The sequence below is a fragment of the Lutra lutra genome, chromosome 9 (genome assembly GCF_902655055.1).
Source record: "Lutra lutra chromosome 9, mLutLut1.2, whole genome shotgun sequence".
Lineage (NCBI taxonomy): Eukaryota > Metazoa > Chordata > Mammalia > Carnivora > Mustelidae > Lutra > Lutra lutra.
The window spans coordinates 68,084,476-68,110,540 of NC_062286.1; the positions used below are offsets into that span (position 1 = coordinate 68,084,476).

The window sequence follows — 26,065 nt, forward strand, 5'->3', positions numbered from 1 at the left end:
TTAAGACCAGAACTAAGACCAAATTAGGGAGAATCATGCTCTAGTTCAGAACTAATTTCCAAGATCTTGAAAATGAACCACAAACAGGGTGATCTGCCAACCAAGAAGCAAAGTCAAGACTGCAACAGGCAGAGGACACAAAGGAGGATTACAAGCCAGTTTGGGAACTGTTAAATTCCCAACACTGAAATTCCCAGCATGAACACTGATTTTTAGTTTCCCATCATTCCTGATAGTAGGGTTTGCTAGTCATTTATTGTTTTTTTTTTTAATTTAATTTATTTATTTGACAGAGATCACAAGTAGGCAGAGCAGCAGGCAGAGAGACAGGGAGGCAGGCTCCCTGCTGAGCAGAAAGCCCGATGAGGCCCAGTCCCAGGACCCCGGGATCATGACCTGAGCTGAAGGCAGAGGCTTAACCCACTAAGCCACTCAGGTGCTGCTATTGGGGTTCTTTTATTTAAAGCCCCTGATCTCTACCCCAAACAGACATGGGAGTGTAACTCATCTTGGGATACAGTTGTATTCCAGAGGAATTTGCGAGGGATTTGGAAAACCTGGATACTCTTCTGAATTGTTCTTTCCTAAGAGATTTGGATTTACTATATAAGTCAAATGTTGGAGGCAAAAATACTCAACATAAATTTCATTTCCAAGGGAACTGGGGTCTCCTGTGTAATGAATTATTAATAAAGCTACCTAAAGTGAATAGCAACAGTCACGTCTGCTCCTTTGTGGAATTAGATAGTATATAAATAAGTAAACGTATAAATGAAAAAATGAAAAAATAAATAAACAGCAACGAAGTTTGCTAATTATGTTGCTTGCTTCTGTTATAACTCCATTCTAAAGAAGGAAATAATTAGTGGGTAGGGCACAATTACTATTTTTATAACTTTCTTGTTCAGACATATTTAACTGAATTTGTGTAATGGGAAAAAAGTGGGACTCCGTAAAGAATTTTCTATAATCCTCTAGGTTCTCTGTCACTTGGATCTATATTTAACTCCTTAGGACACAATCAAGGTCTCCTTCCTGGTGTTTTCACCAAGAGATAAGCTACTGTCATTTTAAAGAATATGGTTCCAATTTTGTCTTTTTCATTTTACTTCAGGATACCAGAGCCTAGAACCAACTTGTATATCACAAAAAACTGAGCACCCAGGTTTCACCAAACTCTAGCTCAGGTGACTTCTGTCATATGATGTGTTCACTGTATAGTTCCAAGTTATCTTAAATAACTGAAGTTTGCTCTGGTCCCAAACCCAGCCCATCCGTACCTTTCCTGGGCATTACTAGGCTAATCCCGTGTACCTCTCAGCTTACTGACTGAGGCGCTGGTATCCATAGAGCGTCCATGGACAGAGCCCTGTACAGGTGCACTATAGCAGCACCCCTGATTTACTTTGTACTTGGTGCTTACTTTGATGAACTGAATTAGTTAGCTACCTGGATATGATTTAGCAATCCCATTTCTGGGTATTTCTCCTCAAGAACTGAAATAGAGATCTCAAAGAGATATTATCACTCCCACCTTCACTGCAGCACTATTCACAGTAGTCAAGATACGGAAACAACCTACATGGCTTCTTGACAGATAAACAGATGAAGAAAGATGGATGAATGGGTCAAGAAAATGTGGTGTATATATACAAGGGAATATGATTCAGCCTTAAAAAGAAGGATAAACCTTGAGTACATTATACTAAGTGAAATACACCAGTCATAGACCAATACTGCACCATTCTACTTATATGAAGTATCTAAAATATAGCTAAATTCATAGAACCACAAAGTAGAATGGTAATTGTCTGGATCTGAAGGGAGGAGGAAATGAGGAATTGCTTAGCAGTTGCCGTAAAATTTCAGTTAAGCAAGATGAATGCATTCTTGAGACCTGCTGTCCAACCCTGTACCTGTCATCATCAGTAGCAAACGTACGAATGAATGATGGAATACGAACATAACTGTTTCATACACCTAATAAATTTAAGAGCGTAGCTCTCGTGTTAAGCGTTCTTATACAGACACAAAAGTTATCTGGCCTCCAAAGCATCAGAATATATCCAGTTGTCAGAAGAAGGGACTCGTGCCCTGATTTCTGAGCTGCAGTGACAAGGTTAATCAGAAATAGATCCTAATACTAAGTCACCATGACAGAGACTAATCAAGCGTTGAGTCAAAGTAATAAATGGGAGTTGATAACACAGAGTGTAATGAACTTTAGAATAGCGCTCTGCTATTTCAAAGTGTTTTTGATTATGTTATTTCATTTAAACCTCCAACATCTCTCTCAGGAAGATAGTATTTCCATTTACATACAGAGACCTACGCTCACAGAGATAAATTCCTTCTTCGTGAAGTCTCCTTTTCCACTTGACTTTTAAATGCCTCCCCACTATGATCCTGACACCTGGTCAATTCCCTTCCAACAATAAATCAATAATGCTAACCATTTGATGGAACATATACCCACTTTCCAGTTACCATCTCATTTCTCTGTTTTTCTCTAATTTTTTTTCTTTTGTGTCTTCGGAGTAAAATGTGTTCAATGCCTCTTCCCTACCCTGCATTAACTCTTCAATGTATAGAAATTGGCTTTTAAGTCTACTCCTCCACTAAAGCTGCTCTCAGCCAAGTTAGCAGAGACCTCCGTATCCATCACTCAATCCAAAGCGTCATACGTTTTTGCTGTTTTCTTACTTGCCATTTCTCCTCCTCACAGTCCTCAGCTTCTGGGACATCCCATTTTGTCTTCCTCCCACATCTCCAGGTGATCCTTCTCAGGGAGAGTTCCTCTTACTTTGTTAAATCCTTACTTCCTTCCTTCTGGTCTCTAGGCTTTTGCTCCTAATCCTCTGCTCTCTCAATCTCTATCTTCTCTAAATGATTTTTTTTTTTTTTTTAGATTTTTATTTGACAGAGCTACAGTGAGAGAGGGACACAAGCAAGGAGAGTGGGAGAGGGAGAAGCAGGCTTCCCACTGAGCAGGGAGCCCGATGCGGGGCTCGATCCCAGGACCCTGGGATCCTGACCTGAGCCAAAGGCAGACGCTTAACGACTGAGCCACCCAGGCGCTCCCTGAATCATTTCATCTAAACTTAGATTTAATACAAAAGCTCCAGATTCATATACTCCTCTGCCTACTGAGTGTCTCCACTTGATTGTACTGTATCTACCTCCACCCACACTTCCCTTATCCAAAATGCTCTTCCTCGCACATTCTGAAACGTGACAGAACCTGGGAAGTCATGGACTCTCAACACCCCTGCATAATCGATCAGCCATCTCCTGTTGATTCTAGCACTCTTTCATCTCTCCTGTCCATTTTTATTGCCCTTGACTTACAACAGGCTCTTCTCTACTTGCCAGGAATACAAGTCAAAATGGGCTCTGAGGCTTGGGGCCATTACTTATCAGGTGCAGTGAAAAGACTGGAGACGTGTTACCTTCCTAATACAGTGTTCTGACTCTGAATATCTCCTGTTGCTGGGAGATTAGGGATGGGGAGGCGCTTGCTCAGGAATGGAAAATTATAAACTACAATATTCGCGTTTCAGCTTTACAACAGTTGAGTTTATCTTAAAATAGCCATGAAAGATGAGGTGTCAAATGCAAACCAATGAACAAATAGTTGTTAGAGATTTGTGCTGTCACGTGTGTTGGGTATCTGGGTTATGATGACAAATGTGGCATGGTTTCTATACCCAACAAATTCATGATCTAGTGGGAAAGCCAAATGATTAGAATTCAGCATGATGAATAGGATAACCAAGGACTATCTGAAGCATTGTAGGAGCACAGGACAGTTTTCATTCTACCCTTATTGCAGTAAGTACATAAGGTGATGGAGGAGGGAGTGACATTGGCCTGAGGAGGAAGAGTAGGGCTTCCAGGAGATGTGAAAACTCACTCTCTCACAGAAACCTTAAGGGACTGTACCTCCACAACCTGACAGAGACGACCTGGGGAATTCAGCCAGCTGTTTTCTCAAGTTTCATAACTGAGGTGATTCCCAATCTCTCCATCTCTAAAATGAAAAGGCTGGTTTGAATCAGAGCTTGGCAAACATGTTCTATAAAGGGCCAGATAGTAAATGTTTCAGGCTTTGTGGTCCATATAGTCTGTCACAACTACTCAACTCTGCTCTTGTAATGCAAAAGCTGCCACAGACAAGGCATAAACAGATGGGCCTGGCTGCATTCCAATACAACTTGATTTACAAAAACAGGCAGTGGCCTGGATTTGGCCTATGGGATGTCTTTTGCCTAGGCTTTATCTCAATGATCTTGAAGATGCCTTCTAAATATACCATTCTATTGGTTCATGAAACGGTAGTTCTCAAAAACTTGATATACTTAATATTTTTTAAATATACTTTTGTTGTGGCTAGTGAGCTCAGTAAGTTTAAATCAAGTTAAAGTGAGATTAAAAATAAGATTTGGGGTTTGATTTCTTGTGGGTCACTTAGCTTTTCTGCTCCAAGACCACAAACCACAAACCACACTGGGAACTTGAACAGATTCATGGTCCTGCCTGGAGTCAGGTAGAGCCTTGTGACCAGGCGAATCCCAGACTTTCCTGCTTCCACAAACAAGCCCCTCCCCCCACCAGTGCTCCCTTAATGATGGGGCAGCAACCCCCTCTTTACTGAGTCCATTTCAAAAGAGCAACTTATTTTTGAGAAAGGTTATCAATGTAAAAGCAGGCTTTGGCGGGGCGCCTGGGTAGCTCAGTGGGTTAAAGCCTCTGCCTTTGGCTCGGGTCATGATCTCAGGGTCCTGGGATCGAGCTCCGCATCGGGCTCTCTGGTCAGCGGGGAGCCTGCTTCCCTCTCTCTCTGCCTGCCCCTCTGCCTACTTGTGATCTCTCTCTGTCAAATAAATAAAATCTTAAAAAAAAAAAAAAAAAGCAGGCTTTGGGCATCTGTAGGTCAATAGAAACATCTCATAACCTTTTCATTAAACCAAATTGGTTTTTATGGCTGCTAAACAAAGGAATGGTACAAAAGCACACTGTTACGGGCTTTAGCTAAAGCAGAATCAGCAAACTACAGGGCATTGATACCAACAATCCTCCCCGCCTCCTCCCTTTCCTTTGGTAGACATTACTAATTAGTTCTAGCACTTTTCCCCACAGAGCTGGAAGTGTTCCCCTAATTCTTCCAAACACATGGAACCAGGAAGCTACACCAAGGTGAACGGCATCACTGTGCTAGATTAAATCTATTGTCCTATTACAACCAATAGGCCTTACTTTTCCTATCATCTTCCCTTCCTACCACCAAGTTTCTCTTGTTAAAAAAGATTATGTAAAAATAAAGATAGGCATACAACCTTGAATACAGCATCTCTAAAATTTAACAAAACAAAACTGAAGCTAGTGTAAATCTCCTAGAGCAGATAAGAGTATAAATCAGTAAAAACGTTTTATGGAGAAAAACTCGGCATGGTTTATTAAAAGCCTTAAAATGTGCATACAAGTCGTGTACTTGGGGCTTCATTATATTGTTCTTTCTGCTTCTGAATGTGTTCAAATTTATCTGTATAAAAAAATGTTAGTGTTTAATGAAGATAAAAATATCATGGTAGTAAGTGACATATTACATAAAAGTAAAATCTAAAGTAGTAGTACAGAACTGAGACAATTTCATGTTGCCTTATTGTAGAAAGCTTTTGTGCCCGTGATTTTTTTAAGCATATGAAATTACAAAACAAATTCTACTACTGAAACCATTTTACTAGTCTCTTAACAGGCATACTGAAGGATTTACACAAGTTTATAAATGCATGAGATATTTCTGAAAAAATACATGGAAACCACCATAAGTAGCTACTTCCCAGGAGGAAGAACGGAGCCTTACTTTTCAGGGAATATCCTATTGTTCTTTTGGAATTTTTGTACATCTTGCACACATTGCCTAATTAAATAAATAAAATGTGACTCCATGATTCCACTCCTAAAAATTTATCCTAAGGTAACAACTGAGGAATAGCTAAAGATCATACCTCAAAGATATTCACTATATACAAGAAAATACTTCAAGCAATTTAAATTAGGAATTGGTTAAATAAATTACTATATATAAAGGACTATAGGAGATAAATTACTATATATATATAATTACTATATATAAAGGAATATAGGAGATAAATGTTTACTAATGACGATATTTGTAATATCGTGTTAAATTTTTTAAAAGCAAGTTTCACAACAAGATGTATAGTATGACTTTAGTTTTATAAGAAAATACATACGGACAGAAAAATATTTGAAAGCTATATATCACAGTGATAATAGTAATCATCTCCTGAAATCTGGATAGTTTCCTTCCTTTCTTCATTCCTTCTTTGTTTACTTTCAAATTTCTCCAAATAAATATTAATCATTTTAAATTAACAAAAGATTACTGGGAAAAATGCCTAAGGGAATAAAAATAATTTTTCTCTTCTTCCTGTGTGAAAGAGCAATCTGACACAGAAATAAAAAATTTTGGCTTTTGTGATCAAAGTCATTACAAAAATTGCTGAAATTTTATTGACAATGTCTCTTGCAGGGGGATAGTGACATCCAGAGATGGATACTACTAATCTTTTACCAATGACATCAAGTTTTTTCAAATTTAGTAACTCCAACATGGTGATGTCAGGAATGATTTTCTCCATATGAAAAATAGGTTTTGTAATACTAAAAACGGTTAGACATATATAGAATCTGTAATTAATAAATGAGAATTTTGGCTGAAATACCAGGTATTCTAAGTGGGAGACTCATGACTTAAATAGGCTATCGCAGCCATGGGCTTGATGGTGAAGGGTCTTGTACAGTGTCCAAGGGATTTGGACTTTTTCTATAAAGACACGGACTGGGCTTATTTCAGAATGAAAACTCAAGGTGTCCACAGAGAGAGTAAAAATTAAAAACAGTAGTGCAGCTGGGGCACTTTTTTTTTTTTTTTAATTTGACAGAGATCACAAGTAGGCAGAGAGAGAGAGAGGGGAGGAAGCAGGCTTCCTGCTGAGCAGAGAGCCTGATGTGGGGCTCCATCCCAGGACCCTGGGATCATGACCCAAGCCGAAGGCAGAGGCTTTAACCCACTGAGCCACCCAGGCTTTCTTTAATCTCCCCTACAAGGATAGAAAGGGCCCACTAAAAGCTATTTGATTCCGAAAAAAAAAAAAAAAAGATATATATATATACATAAAACCCATAGCAGGAGTGCCTGGGTGGCTCAGTGGGTTAAAGTCTCTGCCTTCAGCTCAGGTCATGATCCCAGGGTCCTGGGATGGAGCCCCTTGTCGGGCTCTTTGCTCAGCAGGGAGCCTGCTTCCCCCCCCTTTTTCTCCCTGCCTCTCTGCCTACTTGTGATCTCTGTCAAATAAATAAAATCTTAAAAAAAAAAAACCAGAGCAAAACCCATAGCAACTGTTATGTACACAATTAAAATATATATAGTTAGGAATATGCTTAATGTTGCCTTTTATCTAAATATTAACTAATAAATTATATTGAATTGGAACTTACTTTGTCCTTATCAAATACCCTACACTAGGTAAATCAAGTACAGCTTAGATGTTCATTATAAATCAATGCATGCTGACATTCCAAGTTCACCTACATGGAATTCACCTAATATGTTAGATTCTACATATCTACTTTATCATTTCTCAGAGATTAATATTCCTTAGAAAGATAAGTATTAAATACAAAGGCGATCCCCACTCTGAGGGCTATCCGTTTCTTCCCATGGGACCCTCGGGAAGCACAGCCCTGAGGTTGCCAAAATAAAGTACTAGAAAATGTCCCCATTTCGTCTTATTCCATGATTTTGTGGAAAATGTTAGAAAAGGGTTTTCTTTCTTCATCTAATTCCAGAAGCTAGAAATACTCAAGCAGTACTAGTTTCCTTTCAAAATTAAAAACCGCTGAAAACCTGAGACTTTTACCTCTCACCAACAGTCCTACAGAGCGAATGCTCAGACTCCCGTGCATGGGAGTGGCACAGGGAAGCATGCGACAGAGGGGCAGGTGCAAGGAGTCAGATGTGACTGGAAGGGTACACTGGGATTTAGGTTCACATTGTTCAGGCTCTCTTTTGGAGAGTGTAGTTGAACTCATATAATGTAAGGGTTTCCGTGGAATTTAACTTGAATAAATACAGAGAAGCAGCCCCATTATAGTCATCCAGGAGAGCTAAGGCATTTTAACTCGAGGTCAAAATAAACTTTATTGGAGCATTTATTAAGACCAAGTTTACTGAGGGGAGAAGGTCCTTGTCAGTCATTGTCTTTCATATACCTCACCTTGCACAGAATTGTCAAATACCACTAGGAAGCCTGGAGCACAGTCTAGAGCCTCTGCGACCACCTCTGCTCAGGCTGCCAGAGCATCCTCTACAGCTCAGCCTTGTGCCTTTCCTTTCAAACTAAAATAACACTGAGAATGTAAAAAAACATCTACACTATGAATAAGTTATTACCAAAACTTAATTAACATGATGTTTACCCAGAAGAGATTCTGGGACAATAAAGCTAACACTATCGCAAAGTGGTAAACAAAACAAAAACCAAAACGAAATTCTGAAAGGAAAGACATTTGTGACTGTATTACCTGTTTCTCAGATTGCAACTAAATGCAGATATTTTGGGTAATAAAGGATAAGGAAAGAAGGTGTCTGGGTGGCTCAGATGGTTAAACAGCTGCCTTCCACTCGGGTCGTAATCCCAGAATCCTGGGATCGAGCCACATATCAGGCCCCATGTCGAGCCCCACATTGTGCTCCCAGCTTAGTGAGAAGTCTATTCTCCCTTACCCTCAGCCTCTCCCCCTCAAATGAATAAACAAAATAATAAATAAATAAAGGGTAAGAAAATAAAGGATAAGGAAAACACCACTGTTGGTCTTTACTGGGGCAGCTCTCACCTGCTGTTGTGGTTTGCATCGTTCTCCTTTATAACCGCGTTAGGCAAGCTCTTCTTGGTTTATGTAATATTTTCTTTCCCTGCAAATACTGTGGCTCATTAAAAAACAGTTTGACTTATTATGGCTTTCCCTCTCTAAGTTTCCTTTTTTATAAAAACTCAGTCAAAAATTGTTTGACATGCTAAATAATTTTCAACAAAAAATGTTTAACTTCCCCCAGACTTTTAGCTTCAGGGAACAATAACTGTATTGTCTCACTATGATGTGGGTATTATGAAGCTCAGGAGACAAAGCCAGCCACTTGTGCACGCTGCAAATTCCTGCTTTTATTCCAAAAATAACCTTCGCTAACTAGTGGCCGTGCAGGTCTTCCCTCCCTACCCTCCTTGTCTAGGGGTAGAGGAAGGAGCAGAAGTGTTGCTGGGATATCTGCTTAGAAGGTTTCGGACATGAAGGTATAGAACTGTTAACTAGTGACTTCAGTGAGATTTTAAGTTTAAAACCAGTGATTACAGGATGCCTGGGTGGCTCAGTCAGTTAAGCCACTGCCTTTGGCTCAGGGCATGATCCCAGGGTCCTGGGATGGAGTCCTTGCTTGGTAGGGAGCCTGCTTCTCTCTCAGCCTCTGCTTGCCACTCTGCCTGCTTGTGCACTCTCTTCCTCTGACAAATAAATAAATAAGTAAATCTTAAAAAAACAAAACAAAACAAAAAAAACCAGTGATTACAAAATCCATAGGTTCTATGCCTCTCGAGGGCCTGTGTGTCTTTCTTTGGATTTGGGAGGCATAAAAAGAGAATATTAAATAATGCAGAAGTGATTCAGTTCTATCTTCTGAGGGTGCACTGAACACGTTGCGTGTTTCAATTATAGATGGGAACTTACGACGTAGTAGTTCCTAGCCCATGCCCAAACAGAGAAGTTAAGGTATGCTCCCCTTAATTTGCCATTTATTCAAGATGGGGTTTAGACAGGCTTTAGTTTTGTTAAATATGAATAGTCAGGTTTTTTTGTATTGTCGCTGTCACAGCAGCACAGAGATAGAAAGAGCCCAAAGAGCTTTATCCGAGAAAAGTCTACCTACCACAGCTCCCACCTTGATCCTTCCTAGGCTTCCAGCATCCCAAAGCTCTATTCTTTGTTCTTTTCAGATGAAAACAAGCTGACCCTTACTAAGTAAGTATCTTCCTGTGAAAAGGCCAATGACCAATGCAGTCTTTATAAAAGACTCCACAGTTGAAACATGAAATATCTTAGGGGCTCCTTGTGTCCTAGCATTGCAAATGTTTTGTGAGAAAAGTGCTAAGACTGTTTTCTTTGACTGACTGATTAATCATTCATTCATCCAGCATCAATATTCACTGGATGCTTGTTATATGCAGAGCAATAGGAGTGATTCGAAATTGTGCAAGAAGTCTCTGACTTTAGAAATTTGCAGTCTTGAAGAAAGAAGTATGTAATGTGTATTTAGTAACAGAGTTGTTGTCCTGCCTGTCAAAACTGGACTGTTTATCAGATTCTCTTGTTGGACAGATGAGGAAACCACAGAGGGGTGAGATGAACTGCCCGGATCGTATCACAGGTGTAGACATCATTGGGAGAATGGAGAAACCACCAGCTATCAAGGAAGTCATTTACTCCATCACCATTTTTATGATTTGGGACACATACTTAACCCACTGAGCTAAGCCAGACCTCAAAGAGCTGACGAGGATTGGAAGACTGATGAGAAAGGGAACACAGACTTCCTTCAGGACAGTTTCACACAGACTTACCTACCATGACCCAGAGACAGGAAATATAAAGTGTATGTACAAGACAGGGATGAAAGTGAGCTAATGCAGCTTCCCCATGCCTCCTGCTTTCCTGACAGACCCTTGGCTGAAGTTCACTGGTCACTGCAGCCCCCAGGGAGTGATAAACCTGTCAGGTCACCAGGCTGCGGGCCGAGAGACTGCCACAGATGGGCCCTTGGGTGTTCCATTTCTTACTGCTTCTTCAGGCCTAGAGTGGGCCAACCCTGGCCTACTGTACCTGCTCAACTTTACTTTCCTCGCTTATGGTATTTAATGATATACATACTCGGTAGGCTTATTCTAAGCCTTAGGCAAGATGGCCTCTGACAAGTGCCTAGCAGGGTGTCTCGCTCAGAAAGGTGCTTCATAGACGGCTTTCTCAGGTGAGGATATGGAAGTACAATTCAAATTTCCTGACTCTCCAGCCTGAAGCTCTTTTCAGTATGCAAATAATGGCGGCTCCATTTAGTAGGTACTCACTTAGTGCCAATGGAATGTGATGTTTTGAAGGGTGACTGTAGGTCTAGAAATCCTAAGAATCTGTTTAAATTTATTAGCCTATATGCGTTTATTGAATTAGACTGACTTTATAATGAAGTTACTGTAACTAGGAGCTTTTTTTATGATGGTATGTACCAGCTCAATAATGTAATAAAAAGGGAAGAAATTCCATTGAAAATAGCAAAGTGACACAAACAGGAGGGAGGATAAACTTATATAATGCTGATCTACTTCCTAGGAAATCCTAAAACTGAACATGTGAATTATTAAAATAAGGGGTGTCTGAGTGGTTCAGTCAGTTGAGCCTCTGACTCTTGGTTTCAGTTCACAAGTCATGATCTCAGGGTTGTGGGACTGAGCCCTACATCAGGCTCCACACTTAGTAGGGAATCTGAGATTCTCTCCCTCTCCCTCTGCCCTTCCCTACCTTGTGCTCTCTCTCTCTAAAACAAGTAAATTAATCTTTGAAAATAAATATATGAGTAAATAAGGCAGTGTGGAACAGAGAAATTAATTTACAAGTACCATAAAATTGGGAAAAATAATAATTATTTAATAATTGTGTAACTACACTTTAATAATTCCGAGGATAACTAGCTAACAAACACAAAACAAAACATGATTTCGATTGGCTTTCACACCACATACCAGACTAAGCCCCCAGTGGATTAAAGAGTTAAATATTTGCTTTAATTCTTATCAAAGCAAGGAGAAATAATCAAATATTTATGAAATCTTTAGAGGGATATATCTCCAAGAAGCTTATAGCAATAATGGAAATCATAAAGGAAAAAAAAATAAATGGCTTCAAAAAAACCAAGCAAGAAAATGACTGTAACATAAAAAACTAAAAGAATTAAGGAGAACATTTGTATTGATTATGATAAAAAAAAGTTGGTATATGTAATATAGAATTTATTCAAACCTTCAAAAATATTAAAACCCCAAGAGATAAATGGCCAAAGGATATAAACATACAATTCTCTTATGAAAAAATGTATGTGAATTATATATGTATATTAAATATATAATAAAATATGTAACATATACTCAAATATATATTGGTATTATATAATATATAATATTAGAAGACTATTTACAACAGCAAAAACTGGAAACAAGCAAAATGCCCAATATAACTGTACTATATCAACCCAATAGGCTATTATATATAGGTATTAGAATTATAAAAACCAGAACAAATTGTTCTTATTTAATAGTGGAGGGGAACCCAGTAGTAATTCCACTTACTGTGCATATTGAAGAAGACAGAACTGAAAGTCACTATTGACATGGACTAGTGCAATCATGGATAGTATTTTTTTCTGTATATAAGTCTGGGGAAGAAGGAGGAACCATCCATACCAGTAGTTGGACAGTACTAGTTGTTGAACATTACCGACTCTAACACCTAGGTTATTTTTCAGTACCTATGGTATTTTATAATTTTTTTAAGATTTTTTTTTTTTTTTTTTTTTTTTTGAGAAAGAGCTCATGGGAGAGGGGATAGGGGAGAGGGAGAGGGAGAAGCAGACTCCAGCTAAGCAAGAAGCCTGACCTGGGGCTAAATCCCAGGCTCCTGGATGATGACCCGAGCTGAAGGCAGACACTTAACCAACTGAGCCATCCAGACACCCTAACACCTACAGTATTTTATTTATTTATTTATTTATTTAGTTATTTATTTATTTTTTAAGAAGGGATTTTTTTTTTTTTAAGATTTTATTTATTTATTTGACAGACAGAGATCAGAGACAGGCAGAGAGAGGGGGGGAAGCAGGCTCCCTGCTGAGCAGAGAGCCCGATGCGGGGCTTGATCCCAGGACCCTGGGATCATGACCTGAGCTGAAGGCAGAGGCTTTAACCCACTGAACCACCCAGGCACCCTACAGTATTTTAGATGAAAATAAAAAGTTAGAAGAAAATAGGACTATCAGTGTCAAGTGGCAAGTTATTAGCTTTCCTAGAGGAAGGATCTTTCACTGTGCCAGCACCTTACAGAGACCACTCTTGTTTCCAAAAGGCTCAGGAGAATGCAAGGAACACACCTTGAGAAACAAGGGTTTGCGGTTTTGCCACACCTTTGTGGAGCCTTGTTCTGAGCTCTTGGTATCCTGTCTTCCCTCTTCCTGATGATGCTTTATTTTTACCATAATATTTGTTTTAAAAGTTTGCCTGAATTTAGACAAATGTCTTCATCTTTTACATGTGAATTTATTTCTTACAACTCCTAATACATTTTGTTTTCTTTTTAAGGTCCTTTGCCAAATTCCATATAAAAGACATAATTTAGATCAGGAGTTATTAACTAGAAATAACAGACATGGATTTGAATTCTGACTCAGTTGTGTGACTTTGAGCAAACTGCTTATTTTTAATCTTTGGATACCTTCATTTGTAAGATGGAAATAAGATGGAAATAATACTCCATAGGATGGGTAATTATGAGATCTAAACTAAAGAAGATAATTCATGTAATGTACTTAGTATAGTATCTACTTCTAACATTAAACTTTCAGGTAATGACATATGAATATGCCACTTGAAATTCTATTCAACTACAACAATTTCAACTACAAAGATAAAAAGGAAAACTTACAACCTTAAAATGGTCCTTCTATTTTTTCCAGTATGTATAGTGGATCATTTTCCTTACAGAGAGTCATAGCTTAATGAAAAAGAGAGAACTTTCCATATTTTCTGTCCTGTCTTTGCCTTTAAAAAAAAATTATTTGAGAGAGAGAGACAGTGTGTGTGTACACAAGAGCATAAGTGGGAGGGGGAAAGGGTGAGGGACAAGCCAATTCCCCACTGATCGCTGATGGGGAGCCTGATGTGGGGCTGACACCAGCACCCTGAGATCATGTCCTGAGCCAAAGTCAGATGCCTAACCAACTGAGCCACCTAGGTACCCCCATCTTTGCATTTTTTTTTTTAAGATTTTATTTATTTATTTGACAGAGAGAGATCACAAGCAGGCAGAGAAGCAGGCAGAGAGAGAGGAGGAAGCAGGCTCCCTGCTGAGCAGAGAGCCCAATGCGGGGCTCAATCCCAGGACCCTGAGATCATGACCTGAGCCGAAGGCAGCGGCTTAACCCACTGAGCCACCCAGGTGCCCCCCATCTTTGCATTTTTAAAGATGCTCTGATTTCTTCCTATCATGGAATCATGTATAAATAAATAGATATACCAAGTTCCCTTAATTCCAACACCCAAATGAAAAATGTTCATTTACTAAAACTGGAGAAAAGACAGAAGAAAATGCATCTGTTCGATCCTGGCTTTCTGACTCTAATAGTCCAAAAACCTCATTTCTCCAAGTGAAGGCTGTAGAACGATCAAAATCAAAATACACGACTATGAGATGGGGTTCAAATTTAAACTTTTGAGAATAAAAAATGAATCTCAGTTAAAAAGTTCAGGTAGGGAGAAAAGGGCATTTTTAAGAAATTAAATGTTGTGGCTCAGGCTCAGAATACCTATGCTGGCAGAAAATCAAGGCTGTGTGTCTTCGGCACTGTCAGTGACTAGTGTGGGTTTTCTGGATGTGTGTTTTTCAAATGCTTCTTGCAATCAGTAAATGTAATATGAGCATTCCTTGGACCTCATTTGAATTTATTTGAATTTGAACAGCTACCAACAGATGTGCTTAGAAGGAGTGGGCCCCAATTCCCAAATAGCACAGTATTTCGAATCTATTTTAGACTCTGAAATGAGAGCCCATTCTAGGAAGACAGTACTGAACTCTTCTCCCAGCTATAGAAATACCTCCTCTTGTTGCCCCCGGACCTACACCAAGGGAAGCCACTTGAAAAGATGTCCTTTTGCCAGCAATCATTTACCACTATAACCCACAAATAGAAAAATACAATGTTGGCTCCTCTTCAAACAACCTATTCTCACATCGCCAGAACCAGGCAGATAAATAAAACCATAGAGTTCTTTTCATTCCCTTCTCATTTTCCAAAACTATCTTGTTATTTTTGTTACCTCGGTGAGCTCAAAAAAATGGGGCCCATCTACTAATGGTTAGGTCATATTAGTCTTTCTTAAGGTAAGTTCCTTTAGCCAAGGTTCTAGGACTATCCCTCTCCCCCATTCCTTGGGACTTAACTCCATTCGTTTTCACACTTACCTAAACTGATGTCTCTTCCTCCCACTCTTCTACCCAACACTTGAGCATATACAAGCCCTTCTTACCGGAAATTTAGAAACCTCTAACCCCAATTCTTCTCTGCCTATTGCCCTATCTTATCTCTTCCTTCAACAACCAAGCTTCCAGAGCTAATAAATCCCCCCTAGGTCAAGTGGAAACTCAAGGACTTTGCTTTCAGACATAATAACAATGACTTTATTAGGTGGCTCTCTATGCCAGACAGTCTTATAGGCCTTAGAATTTTTTAATTAATTAATTGAGAGGGAAAGAGAGGTGGGGAGAGGGACAGGAGAAGTAGAGAGAATCACAAGCAGATTCCACGCCCAGCACAGAGCCAATAGGAAGCTTGATCTCACAACCCTGAGATCATGATCTGAGCCAAAATTAAGTTAGATGCTCAACCCACTGAGCTATCCAGGGGCTTGATATTTTTTTTCTTGATCACAAAAATGTATAATTCATGTTTGTTATTAACAAATCAAACAACATAGAAACAGATAAAGACAGAATCAATGCCTCCCCCGCCTAAGCTCCATATCTTATCTCATCGTCACAACAACCAGGAGAAAATTGAGGCAGAGAAAGGCTCAGAATATAACCTGCAGTGTTTCAGAGGAAGAGCTGTGGGGTCGGATTGCCTGGATTCCTATCTTGCCTTAGCAATTTACTATGTGTCCGTGAGCAAATTACTTATTAGTTCTGCACCTCAGTTTTTGTATCTGTGAAATGGGGCTAATAACAGTACCTAGTTCAGAGGGTTCAGTGAGGATGTAATGCACCAAAATGCAAAAATTTTGTTGTTTCTAAAGGAAAAAAAAAATCAGAAAGAGATTATTTTAAAATGACAGCTAAAAAGAAAGCACCAGGCATTAAAACATTCTGTTCACCATTCTTTAACTAGTAGAGTCTAAAGGAGTCTTTAAAGCAGCCGGAAGAATTTGCTCAAAAAATATGTTCTTGCAATGATGACACCATTGATGTAATTTGTTTTTTAAGATCATGCTATTTTTTTTTAAAGATCCCACAATATTTCCAATTTTCGTAAATATATTTTGACTTGCTATAGTATCAGTCATTATTCTTAGTCATTCATTTTATACAGGCTGGAATAATTATGTTTAACATTTAGATATTACAAACACATTTTCTATGTTATGTTTTATACTGTATTTTTCCATTTTTGTACTGGCTCTGTAGACCCCTGGGCTGACCTTGGTCAACCCCTGTCATCTGGCTCTGCCACCCTGGGGCCAGTCTGCCGGGCCAGCCATCGACACAGACCTTCAGCCTCTCACAGACCCATCAGGCACCATCATGAGTGTTTGCTCTCTCTGAGTGCTGTCTTACTAGAAAATGATTAAATCACAATTATTGACTTTCCCAGAGTAAATCATTATCCACACTCTGGTAACTAAAATATTTTCACTCCACTTCTCTTTATTTATATACGTTTCTAAGAGGTCATAGATGACTGCCACTGTAAGTCTATTTGGTCAATCACGCAAAGCCTCTTTCTCACCATTCCCTCTGCAAACACGGTTTCATGGGCTTTCTAGGGGAAACTGAGGAAATGAACAAAGTGTGTATCTCTGTCTCTCCTCTACCCACGTTCTTTCCAGTCTTAAGCAAGTAATATAGTCCTGAGGCCCTAGGCATTCTGCCCTGGGTGGGCTAGCCCAAGGAACCACAGCTCTACGTGCCAAATCACTAGACAAACACACTTGTTTAAAGAATTGAGGCAATAGTGAGAGATCCTTTCAAAACAGGGAAGCACTGCTCAGCAAAATTGGAAGAGTCCAAGGGAAAGAAGACTATACAATTCACAGACTCTCTTCATTCATCTTCTATTAAGTTTATCCGTTAAGGGACGCCTGGGTGGCTCAGTTGGTTAAGCAGCTGCCTTCGGCTCAGGTCATGATCCCAGCGTCCTGGGATCGAGTCCCACATCGGGCTCCTTGCTCGTCAGGGAGCCTGCTTCTCCCTCTGCCTCTGCCTGCCATTCTGTCTGCCTGTGCTTGCTCTCTCTCCCTCTCTCTCTCTCTGACAAATAAATAAAATTTAAAAAAAAAAAAATTATATTAAAAAAAAAAGTTTATCCGTTAAAAGAGCATGCTTCCCCTGTTTCCCAGGGAAGTCAAACACCTCACAATTCTACACTATGCAGAACAGTGGTCACACTGTACCTCTCCCGAATAGCCATCCTTCCTTCTTTTTCTTCTTTTCTTCCTTCCCTTTTTCTATCCCTTCCCATTCCCTCTTCCTCTACTTTCTCATCTCTGTCTCTGCCTCTGGTTGACTAGATGGTCAACCAGATATTTTGTATTATCTCTCTTTATCCCCCCTTTCTAAAGAAAAGATTATTTATATATGTGTGTCTGTGTGTGTGTGTGTGTGTGAGTGTATTGCCAGAACATCCTATTTTGTTCTTTTTACTCATTTCTAGTCCATCCTCTAGGACACAAGCAGAATAAAAGACTCCAAGAGAAAATTACATTTCACACTAAACAGTATTATCACCGATCACTTTCCAATTAAAAAAAAAAAGTAGACATACCTTAATTTCGATCAGCTATTCTATGTGTAACCTTCCTCTAGGCACTTAGAAAAAAGAAAAATAGAAAAATACAGGGTCTGTGACATTAACATGCAATTCTAAAGGTGTCTGCTTTCCCACTAACTGATTTCAGCCAAAGGTGGCATTGCTATGTAATTAACCTTGGCCCCAGAATACAGACCGAGCTTTAAATCTGTCATCAGTTTAGATCACCTAATGTCCTGCATTCATGCCACTCCCACTTCATTCCCCTCATTCTTAATGATTTTAGCTCCTGGCTCATTCTCACTGCTCTCTGGTCTTATTTTTCTGTGATTTCAAAATACACATCAGTGATCCATCCCACCCCAGCCTCCTGGTTCATTGACCTTCTCCCCTGGAATGGCCTTACTCTCAGTCGGCTTCATCCAAGCCCCACTCGGAAGGATGCATTTGATTCTGACCAATCCCTTGCAGTCCACTCCCAGACCACTACGGCATCCTCCAGAAGAGAATTCCATAGATTCCACCACTTCTACCACTGACCAACATACACACCCTCATCCTTTGCCTTCCTGCTGGTTCCCATGGGTCAACTCGTCATGCACCCATAGACCGCCTCCTCCTCCACCTGGCAGATTCCATCTGCTCTTATCTATTCAAGGACCTCTATCCATTGGTTCTCCTTCCTCTCTCCTACATCATTAGTCTCTGCTCCCTACTAAATCATTGATATCAGTATGTACACATACTTCTTTTTGTCTCATTTTAAAAACATTTTCTTTGACACTTTCTCCATCAGCCATCATCCCACTTCTCTGAAGTGAACTCCTCAAGAGTTGTGTATTCTTGCTGCTTTCACTCTCTCCCTTCCCATTTCCTCTTATACACATAATAGCTAAGCTGTCATCCTCCCACTCTTCCAAACCTGTTGTCAAGTGAGGACCCTATTTCTTTATTTCCTTTTGGAGCAAATTCCTCAAAAGGATTATCAGTATTCATTGTCTCCAATTCCTTTCCTCTCATTCCTTTTAAAACCTATTCCAACCACCACTACACCACTGAAAGTGCTCTGAGTTACCAGTAACTTTTTGTTGTAAAATCCACTGATCAGGGGCACCTGGGTGGCTCAGTGGGTTAAAGCCTCTGCCTTCGACTCGGGTCATGATCCCAGGGTCCTGGGATCGAGCCCCACATTGGGCTCTCTGGGCAGCGGGGAGCCTGCTTCCTTTTCTCTCTCTCTCTGCCTGCCTCTCTGCCTACTTGTGATCTCTGTCTGTAAAACAAAAAGAAAGAAAAAAAAATCCACTGATCAATGCTCAGAGTTCATTTTACTTGACCTGACAGCATCACATCACACAGTTCAACACTCTCCTTTACACATCTGGCTGCCAGCACGTTGCACACTCTCATATTCCCTCCTACCTCACTGATCTCTCCTTAGTCGTCATCTTCTCCTTGACCTTGTAATTTTGGAGGCCCCAGGGCTTAGTCTATCAGTATTCACACCCTTGGTGAGTTCATCCAGCTCTAAGGCTTTAAATATGTATACTGATTATTCCCAAATATGTATTCCTGTCCCAGACCTTTTCTGAGCTCCAAATTCCTAATGCTTATTATCTCAATTCTGTTGTCCAAGAGTGATTTTAAATTTAACTCATCCAAAAGCAAACTTCTGATTCTCCTGTGGAGATCTGCTCCATCACGACCTTCCCCTTCTTTGTTTCTGGCAACTCCATCTTACCAGCTACTGAGGTCAAAGTCTGTGGATTAATCCTTGACTTCTTTCATTTCTCCATTCAGTTCACCGTGAAACCATGCTGGCTATAACATCATACTACATCTACCATCCACCTCTATCGCTACCACTTCAGCTGAGAAATTTCTTTCACCTGGTTTACTTGGGACAGCCTTCTACAAGATCTCCCTACATCTACTACTGCCCCCCTCCAATCTATTCCTCATGCCAGAGCCACAGCGATCCATGCAAAACCTACGTCAAATTCTGAGTTATCTCTTCAAAATTCTGAAATGGCTTTCCATTTCACTATGAGCAGAAGCCAGACATCTTGCAATATCAGATTAGACACTACTTGATCTGGCCTCTCTCATTCAGTCTGCTCCAGTCACACTGATCTTGTTATTCCTCAAACACCCTAGGCATGCTCCTGTCTTAGGGTTTCTGCTTAGCTCTTCTCTCTTCCTAGAATGCTCTTCTGTAGAATACCCACTAGCTAAGTCTCTCATCTTTGAAACTCTGCCAAAATTTCACCTTTTCAATGAGGCTTCTTCTGACCACCTTATTTAAAACTACTGCTTCCCACTCCCAACCCCAAGAACCCTCAACCACTTATTCAACTCTGTTTCTTTTCCTTACCACTCATCACTTTCTAGTATGATTTACTATTCACTTATTATTGTCTTTCTCTGTTACAAATTTCAAGAGGGAAGAAATCTTTGTTCTATTTACTGATATATCCTAAGGGCCTAGAAGAGTGCCAGGTATACCACAGGCACACAATAAATATTTAATGTTTAGTAGGTTATGCATTCCTTAAATGTATGGTAGTATTTGCCTCAAGACCATTTCAGGCTCATGCTGTTTCTGTGTAAGATTCTTTTCAAACTCTTGATTTAACTTATTTATTGCTTCTATGTCTATTTAGGTTTTCTATACATTTCAGTGTTAATAAGTTACACATGCCATGAATATATTTCATCCAGGTTTGAAAACACAGTGGCATAAAGCTGTCCAACATGCTCTCTGATATTTCTTTAGATCACTGCTGTGACTACATTTTTCATCCCAAATACTGTTTATCTCTCTCTCCTTTTATTGTTAATCTTTAGTTGATACTCTTTTGTCATTCACCTTTCTTCTCTTATGTTCATTACCTTTCCTCTACTTTCTTTGGCCTAACTCTGCTGATCTTTTACCCATTACTCAAGTTATACTCTTTGAGGAGTGATATAGTGCTCATGGGTACTTCTTGTTTTCCTCTTCCAGGCTCAGGAGATAACACTTACCCAACCTTCTGAACTAGGCAAGGCCATCTGACTGGCTCTGGCCAATGATATATGCCACTTTTTTTTTTTTTAATTTTATTTATTTATTTGACAGACAGAGATCACAAGTAGGCAGAGGCAGGCAGAGAGAGAGGAGGAAGCAGGCTCCCGGCCGAGCAGAGAGCCCGATGTGGGGCTCGATCCCAAGATCCTGGGATCATGACCTAAGCCAAAGGTAGAGGCTTTAACCCACTGAGCCACCCAGGCGCCCCGATATATGCCACTTTTGATGAAAATATTTAATGCACGGGGAAGTGAGTCTTTTCAATAAACAGTTTCTAGTCAATTCAATATTCATATGGAAAAAACACATCTTGATTCCTATCACACCACTCACAAAAGCCAATTTCAGATCGGTTGTATATAAAAGTGGAAGATCTTGGAGAGGGAAGATTTCTTTAATAGCACAAAAAGCACTAATCTAAGGGGGAAAATGATAAATTGGACTACATTACAATTTACAACTTTGGTTCATCCAAAGACATCATTAATATAGAGAAAAGCAACTCAGAAAGGGAAAAGATATTTACAAGACACCTTCCTGAAAACAGATTTGTATCTAGCACATATAAAAGATTCCTACTAAAAAATATGAAAAATATAGAATACTCAATAGAAAAATGGAGAGAAGACTCAGATACTTCATAAAGAGAGGATATCAGAATGGCCCCAAACCACATGAAAAGGTTCTCATTTTGTTACACAGTAGGTAAATGCAACTTAAGACCTCCGTGTGATCCCGTCACACATCCACTAGCAACACAGAAATAAAAAGGATGACAGAGGTTATGTAAATGGACTGTCATGAGACTGACCCATGGAGGGCCTGGAAGCAGCCTCTGGGCAACTGATAGCTGCCTGACCAAAAAAGGCTTTCAGTGTGAAGAGCCACATGCCCCTGGTGGAACAAGGGCTTAGAAATCTAGGGCACAGGGAAGCTGGGGTCTGAAGTGATGACTGGGGCAAAGGCCAAGGAAACAAAGACCGAAGGGTGTGTCGTCTTCCCCGGGCAGTGCATGAGGAGGAGGGGGCTGAAGTGGTGGAGTGAAGAAACGGAAGTGGTGGAGAAAAATAAGGTGGTAAGTGAAGTGAAGGTCAAGGCACGTCCCTGGTCCCTGAACATGGATGCCCACACAAGCTCCCTGGAGGCCATCATCCAATTGGAAGTACAGACTGAATGCTCAGGCTGAAGGAGCCGCACTACAGTTACAGTGCAAGTGTGGTCAGCTACATCAACATTTCCTAGAGCGGAGGAACTGCATCACTCAGAATACCCCCTGGCTTCTGGGTCAGTGCCTTTTGGAATCAGCAACAGCTATCTACCCTGCTTAGAGGCCCAGAAGCAGACATGTTAAGATATAGAGCCAAGGGGCACCTGGGTGGCTCAGTGGGTTAAGCCTCTGCCTCGGCTCAGGTCATGATCTCAGAGTCCTGGGATTGAGCCCCGCATCGAGCTCTCTGCTCAGCGGGGAGCCTGCTTCCCCCTCTCTCTGTGTCTGCCTCTCGGCCTACTTGTGATCTCTGTCAAATAAATAAAATCTTAAAAAAAAAAAAGATATAGAGCCAATTTGGAGACACCTTAGGATGGGCTGCAAGTTCAAGTTCCTTCAAATAAACCCACAGTGCAGAAACAAGCTGACTGTCAAGGAATAGGAGGTTAGATCATCTAGCCAAGTGGAATCTCTTGCCATTCCAATCATATGGCACCCAGGCCATGAACTCTAGTCCTTCATTCACAGGAATCAAGACATCACCTACAGCTTCTTCCCCTGGTTTTCAGACCACATCCTTCCAGAGCCTGACACTATTGCCAAGATTATCAAAGGGGACCTCTTTGACCAAATCCACTTGAGTAGTACCTATTGTGTGAAGGGGCTCGTAGAGTTACATTCTGCCAGATAAGGAAGCTGAGGGACATCCCTTTGGGTTCCAATCTTGTTAACAGCTGCCCTTGGAGATACCCACATGCAAGATCCCCTACCACTTTCTGCTTTACCTGTGCCCATTACTCTTCGTCTGCTGACCTTTCTGCACCTCCCTTCCTTTGAACACTCACTCTCTTAGCTGCAGGACTGAGACCTTCGTGGCTCTTCTGCATTAATGGTTCACACTCTTCTAAGCCAAACAAATGATGCTATAAATTGCACTGTCTTTATCTACATTGCTTGCACCCTGTTTGTTCCCAGGGCCTCTAGTCTTGTTACTACCACCTGGGTTTCTAGTTATGTTTAGGAGCCTGTTTGTTTTTTGTGTTTTAATGTATTTTTTAATTTAAATTCAGTTAACTAACATGTATTATTAGTTTCAGAGGTAGAGATCAGTGATTCATTAGTCTTATATAACACCTAGTGCTCATGACATCACGTGCCCTCAGGAACCTGTTTGACTCACTCTGCTCATCACTGGACAACTGCTGGGCATTAATCAAGCCCAGGGAGAACGGCAGTGTGCCACTTGGTCTATGTGACATATGCAACCCCACTGATCTTCCCACCCTTCCAGTCACTGAGTGCTGCCTGCAACTGGCAATACATCCCCCCTTGGACTGCTGCCTGATGGATGTCCATTTTCCAGACCACTGTCAGCTCCACTTCCTGGTTTTTGATCAACAATGATCTCCGTAAATGCTGGCAGACACAGGCTCCCCTCCATCAAAGGCATTCCTATTCCTCCCCTCAATGACCTTAATTCCACACCACCATGACCACCATTCAGGCACTACTGGCTGTCAGGCTGTGGCTGAGGGGACAGGTTAGACCCGATTCAGATGGCAAGGATGACAGTAATGTCCTTGGTGAGAAAGTACCAGGCTTTCTCAGCCTCTCCCAGTGAATTCATACAAAATGTAGGGACTTTGATTTGCCTCCTTTCTTCGTCCTCAACATGACCAAGTGTCAGAGGTTCCAGGGTGGTGTACACCTTCTCTTCTCTTTCTCCTCTTCATCTCCTTCTGTTTCTCATCCCTCTTTCATATCTCTTCTACCTCTTTTTAAAAGTGGTAGCCCCTCTCCCCTCTCCAAAAAAAAATAAAGAAAAAGTTGGTAGCCCAGACACGTCTGCAGAAGCAGGCTCTTTATTTATTTTTTTTTTTTTAGATTTATTTATTTGACAGAGATCACAAGCAGGCAGAGAGAGGAAGAAGCAGGCTCCCCGCGGAGCAGAGAGCCTGATGCGGGGCTCGATCCCAGGACCCTGAGATAACCCAAGCCGAAGGCAGAGGCTTAACCCACTGAACCACCCAGGCACCCCACAGGCTCTTTAGTTTAATCTAACTCCCTTTTCCTCTCCAGAGGCAGAGCAGGTGTCCTGTCAAGGAAACTTCCGGAGCTCTTATTGTCCCTCTGTGGTTTTTCCGCCATTCCTTCCCTTAGCAGTGCCTACAGGGTTCAAAGGAAGACCAATGCACAGGGAAGGAAAGGTGTTTCCAGTTCAGAATGGATGAAAGGAACCAAAGAGATTGTGGTTGGTTCCCTAAGCAAGGCGAACTGAACAAAAGGCCAGATGCAGAAATGAGCCAGTGACATGCAGGGCCTAGAATTAAGACTGGCTCCACCGCGAACCTGCGAGGAAGGCAGACTCGCTTTGCCAGTGGTGATGGGAGGAGGAATACTTTTCTCAGGACTGGCCTGGGAGAACTGCAGGTAGCTGAAGAATTCACTCTGTTGCCCCACAAAGGGTTCTCTAAAGAAAAACAGTGCCACGTAGGCGGTTTTCTCTCTTGTTTCCATGTGATCTTATTCACGTGGAAGATCAATACAATACTACTGTGCCCTTAATTTCACTTGTGTTTAGTAAAATCCTATTACTTTCTCTGCTTCTGTTTACTGGGAAGATTTGGCGGAAATAGAATCTGTTTTATTTTCAACTGGGAACATTTGGAAGAATATCCGTCTCTTTCCCGTATACCATAGAGAATTCTGTGAATATTCATAACAGTTTTCACCTTGTTTCTGTTAAAACTGTCTTTAGAAATGCAATTTGAATAACGTGGTTTTGTCAGAAGCTGAAGACTTCAGAAATTGTTATCTTCATGGAAAAATTCCCTAACAAAAAATTTGTGGTTCTGATTGTCTTGACAATTTACCCTGGTAACAACTTAGTCATTGATGTCTCTCTTTTTTCTAAATAGCAAAATGACTTGTGAGATTGCTCTGTAAAATTGGAAGGGTACCATTGGCATATTTATCTTTATTTACACACAGTATGGCAAAATCAAAGCATGTCAGCCTGAAAAAACACTGAAACTAAAAAGATGGAAAATAACAAGGGTGGAAAAGTACACAGAGAAACCAGAATGGTAAAGAGTAGCCTGATACGAGTACTTCAGACAACTGTTTGGCAGTCTCTGTGCACACCCTCTGATCCAGCTCTGGGAATATTCCCAACAGAAATGCATATATGTATTCACAAAGACATGCATAGATGTGTTTATAACAGCACAATTCTACTAGCTAACACTGGGAACTGCCCCAATATATTCACCACTGGTGGAAAAAAATAAACAAGCTTTAAATATTCACACCATGGAATACTGTGAGAAATAAAGATCTATGCCTACATGTAATAGTATGAATGAAATTCACAAACATGATGTTGGACAGAAGCCAAACTCAAGAATATATGCTATATAATTCCATTTAGATATGAAGTTTAAGAATAGGTATACTTGATCTATGGTGGCAGAAGTCCAAAGAGTCATGACTACCAAGAACAGTGAAGATTCTGGTATCTGACCCCACCTACTTACGAACTTAGCATGGTAGGCTACCTAGTTAGAGGATGCTGAGTCAGAGCCAAAGGCCAGTGTCAGTACTCGCACCAGTCTCTTGAGTCCTAATTCTTATTCTGCAGCATGAAGAAAGCCACGTGACACCTGCCCATGAAGTGGGCTGCGTTAGAGGAGAGGAACCCTGGGCTTAAGGAAAGTGAAACCTTTATAATGGGAATTAAGGTTTCTGCCCTTGGCTTTGAAGGTAGACATTATCTTAATTATACTGAACAGCAAGTAAACCTGTACTTTGCTCCATAGGAGACACAAGCTCTACTTTTTCAAGGCTGTAAGCAAACTGCCCTTTGCTCTGAAGGGAAACA

At 40.6% G+C, this 26,065-nt stretch overlaps 1 protein-coding gene across 6 annotated transcripts in view; it reads right to left on the reverse strand.

The window, feature by feature from the left end:
- The window catches only part of ACYP2 (acylphosphatase 2), a 192,533-nt gene that overhangs the window by 26,430 nt on the left and 140,038 nt on the right, over positions 1 to 26,065 (reverse strand). For 2 of the 6 annotated variants that reach the window (XM_047745774.1, XM_047745779.1), the window contains one exon: positions 16,121 to 16,178. The exons of 2 other annotated variants lie outside the window; for them this stretch is intronic. In XM_047745774.1, coding sequence (XP_047601730.1) covers positions 16,121 to 16,178 — 58 coding nt within the window. Of the gene's footprint in view, positions 1 to 16,120; positions 16,179 to 17,929; positions 17,974 to 26,065 lie in introns of all 6 variants that reach the window. 2 more of the 6 variants (XR_007130130.1, XM_047745777.1) reach the window with 2 other exon arrangements.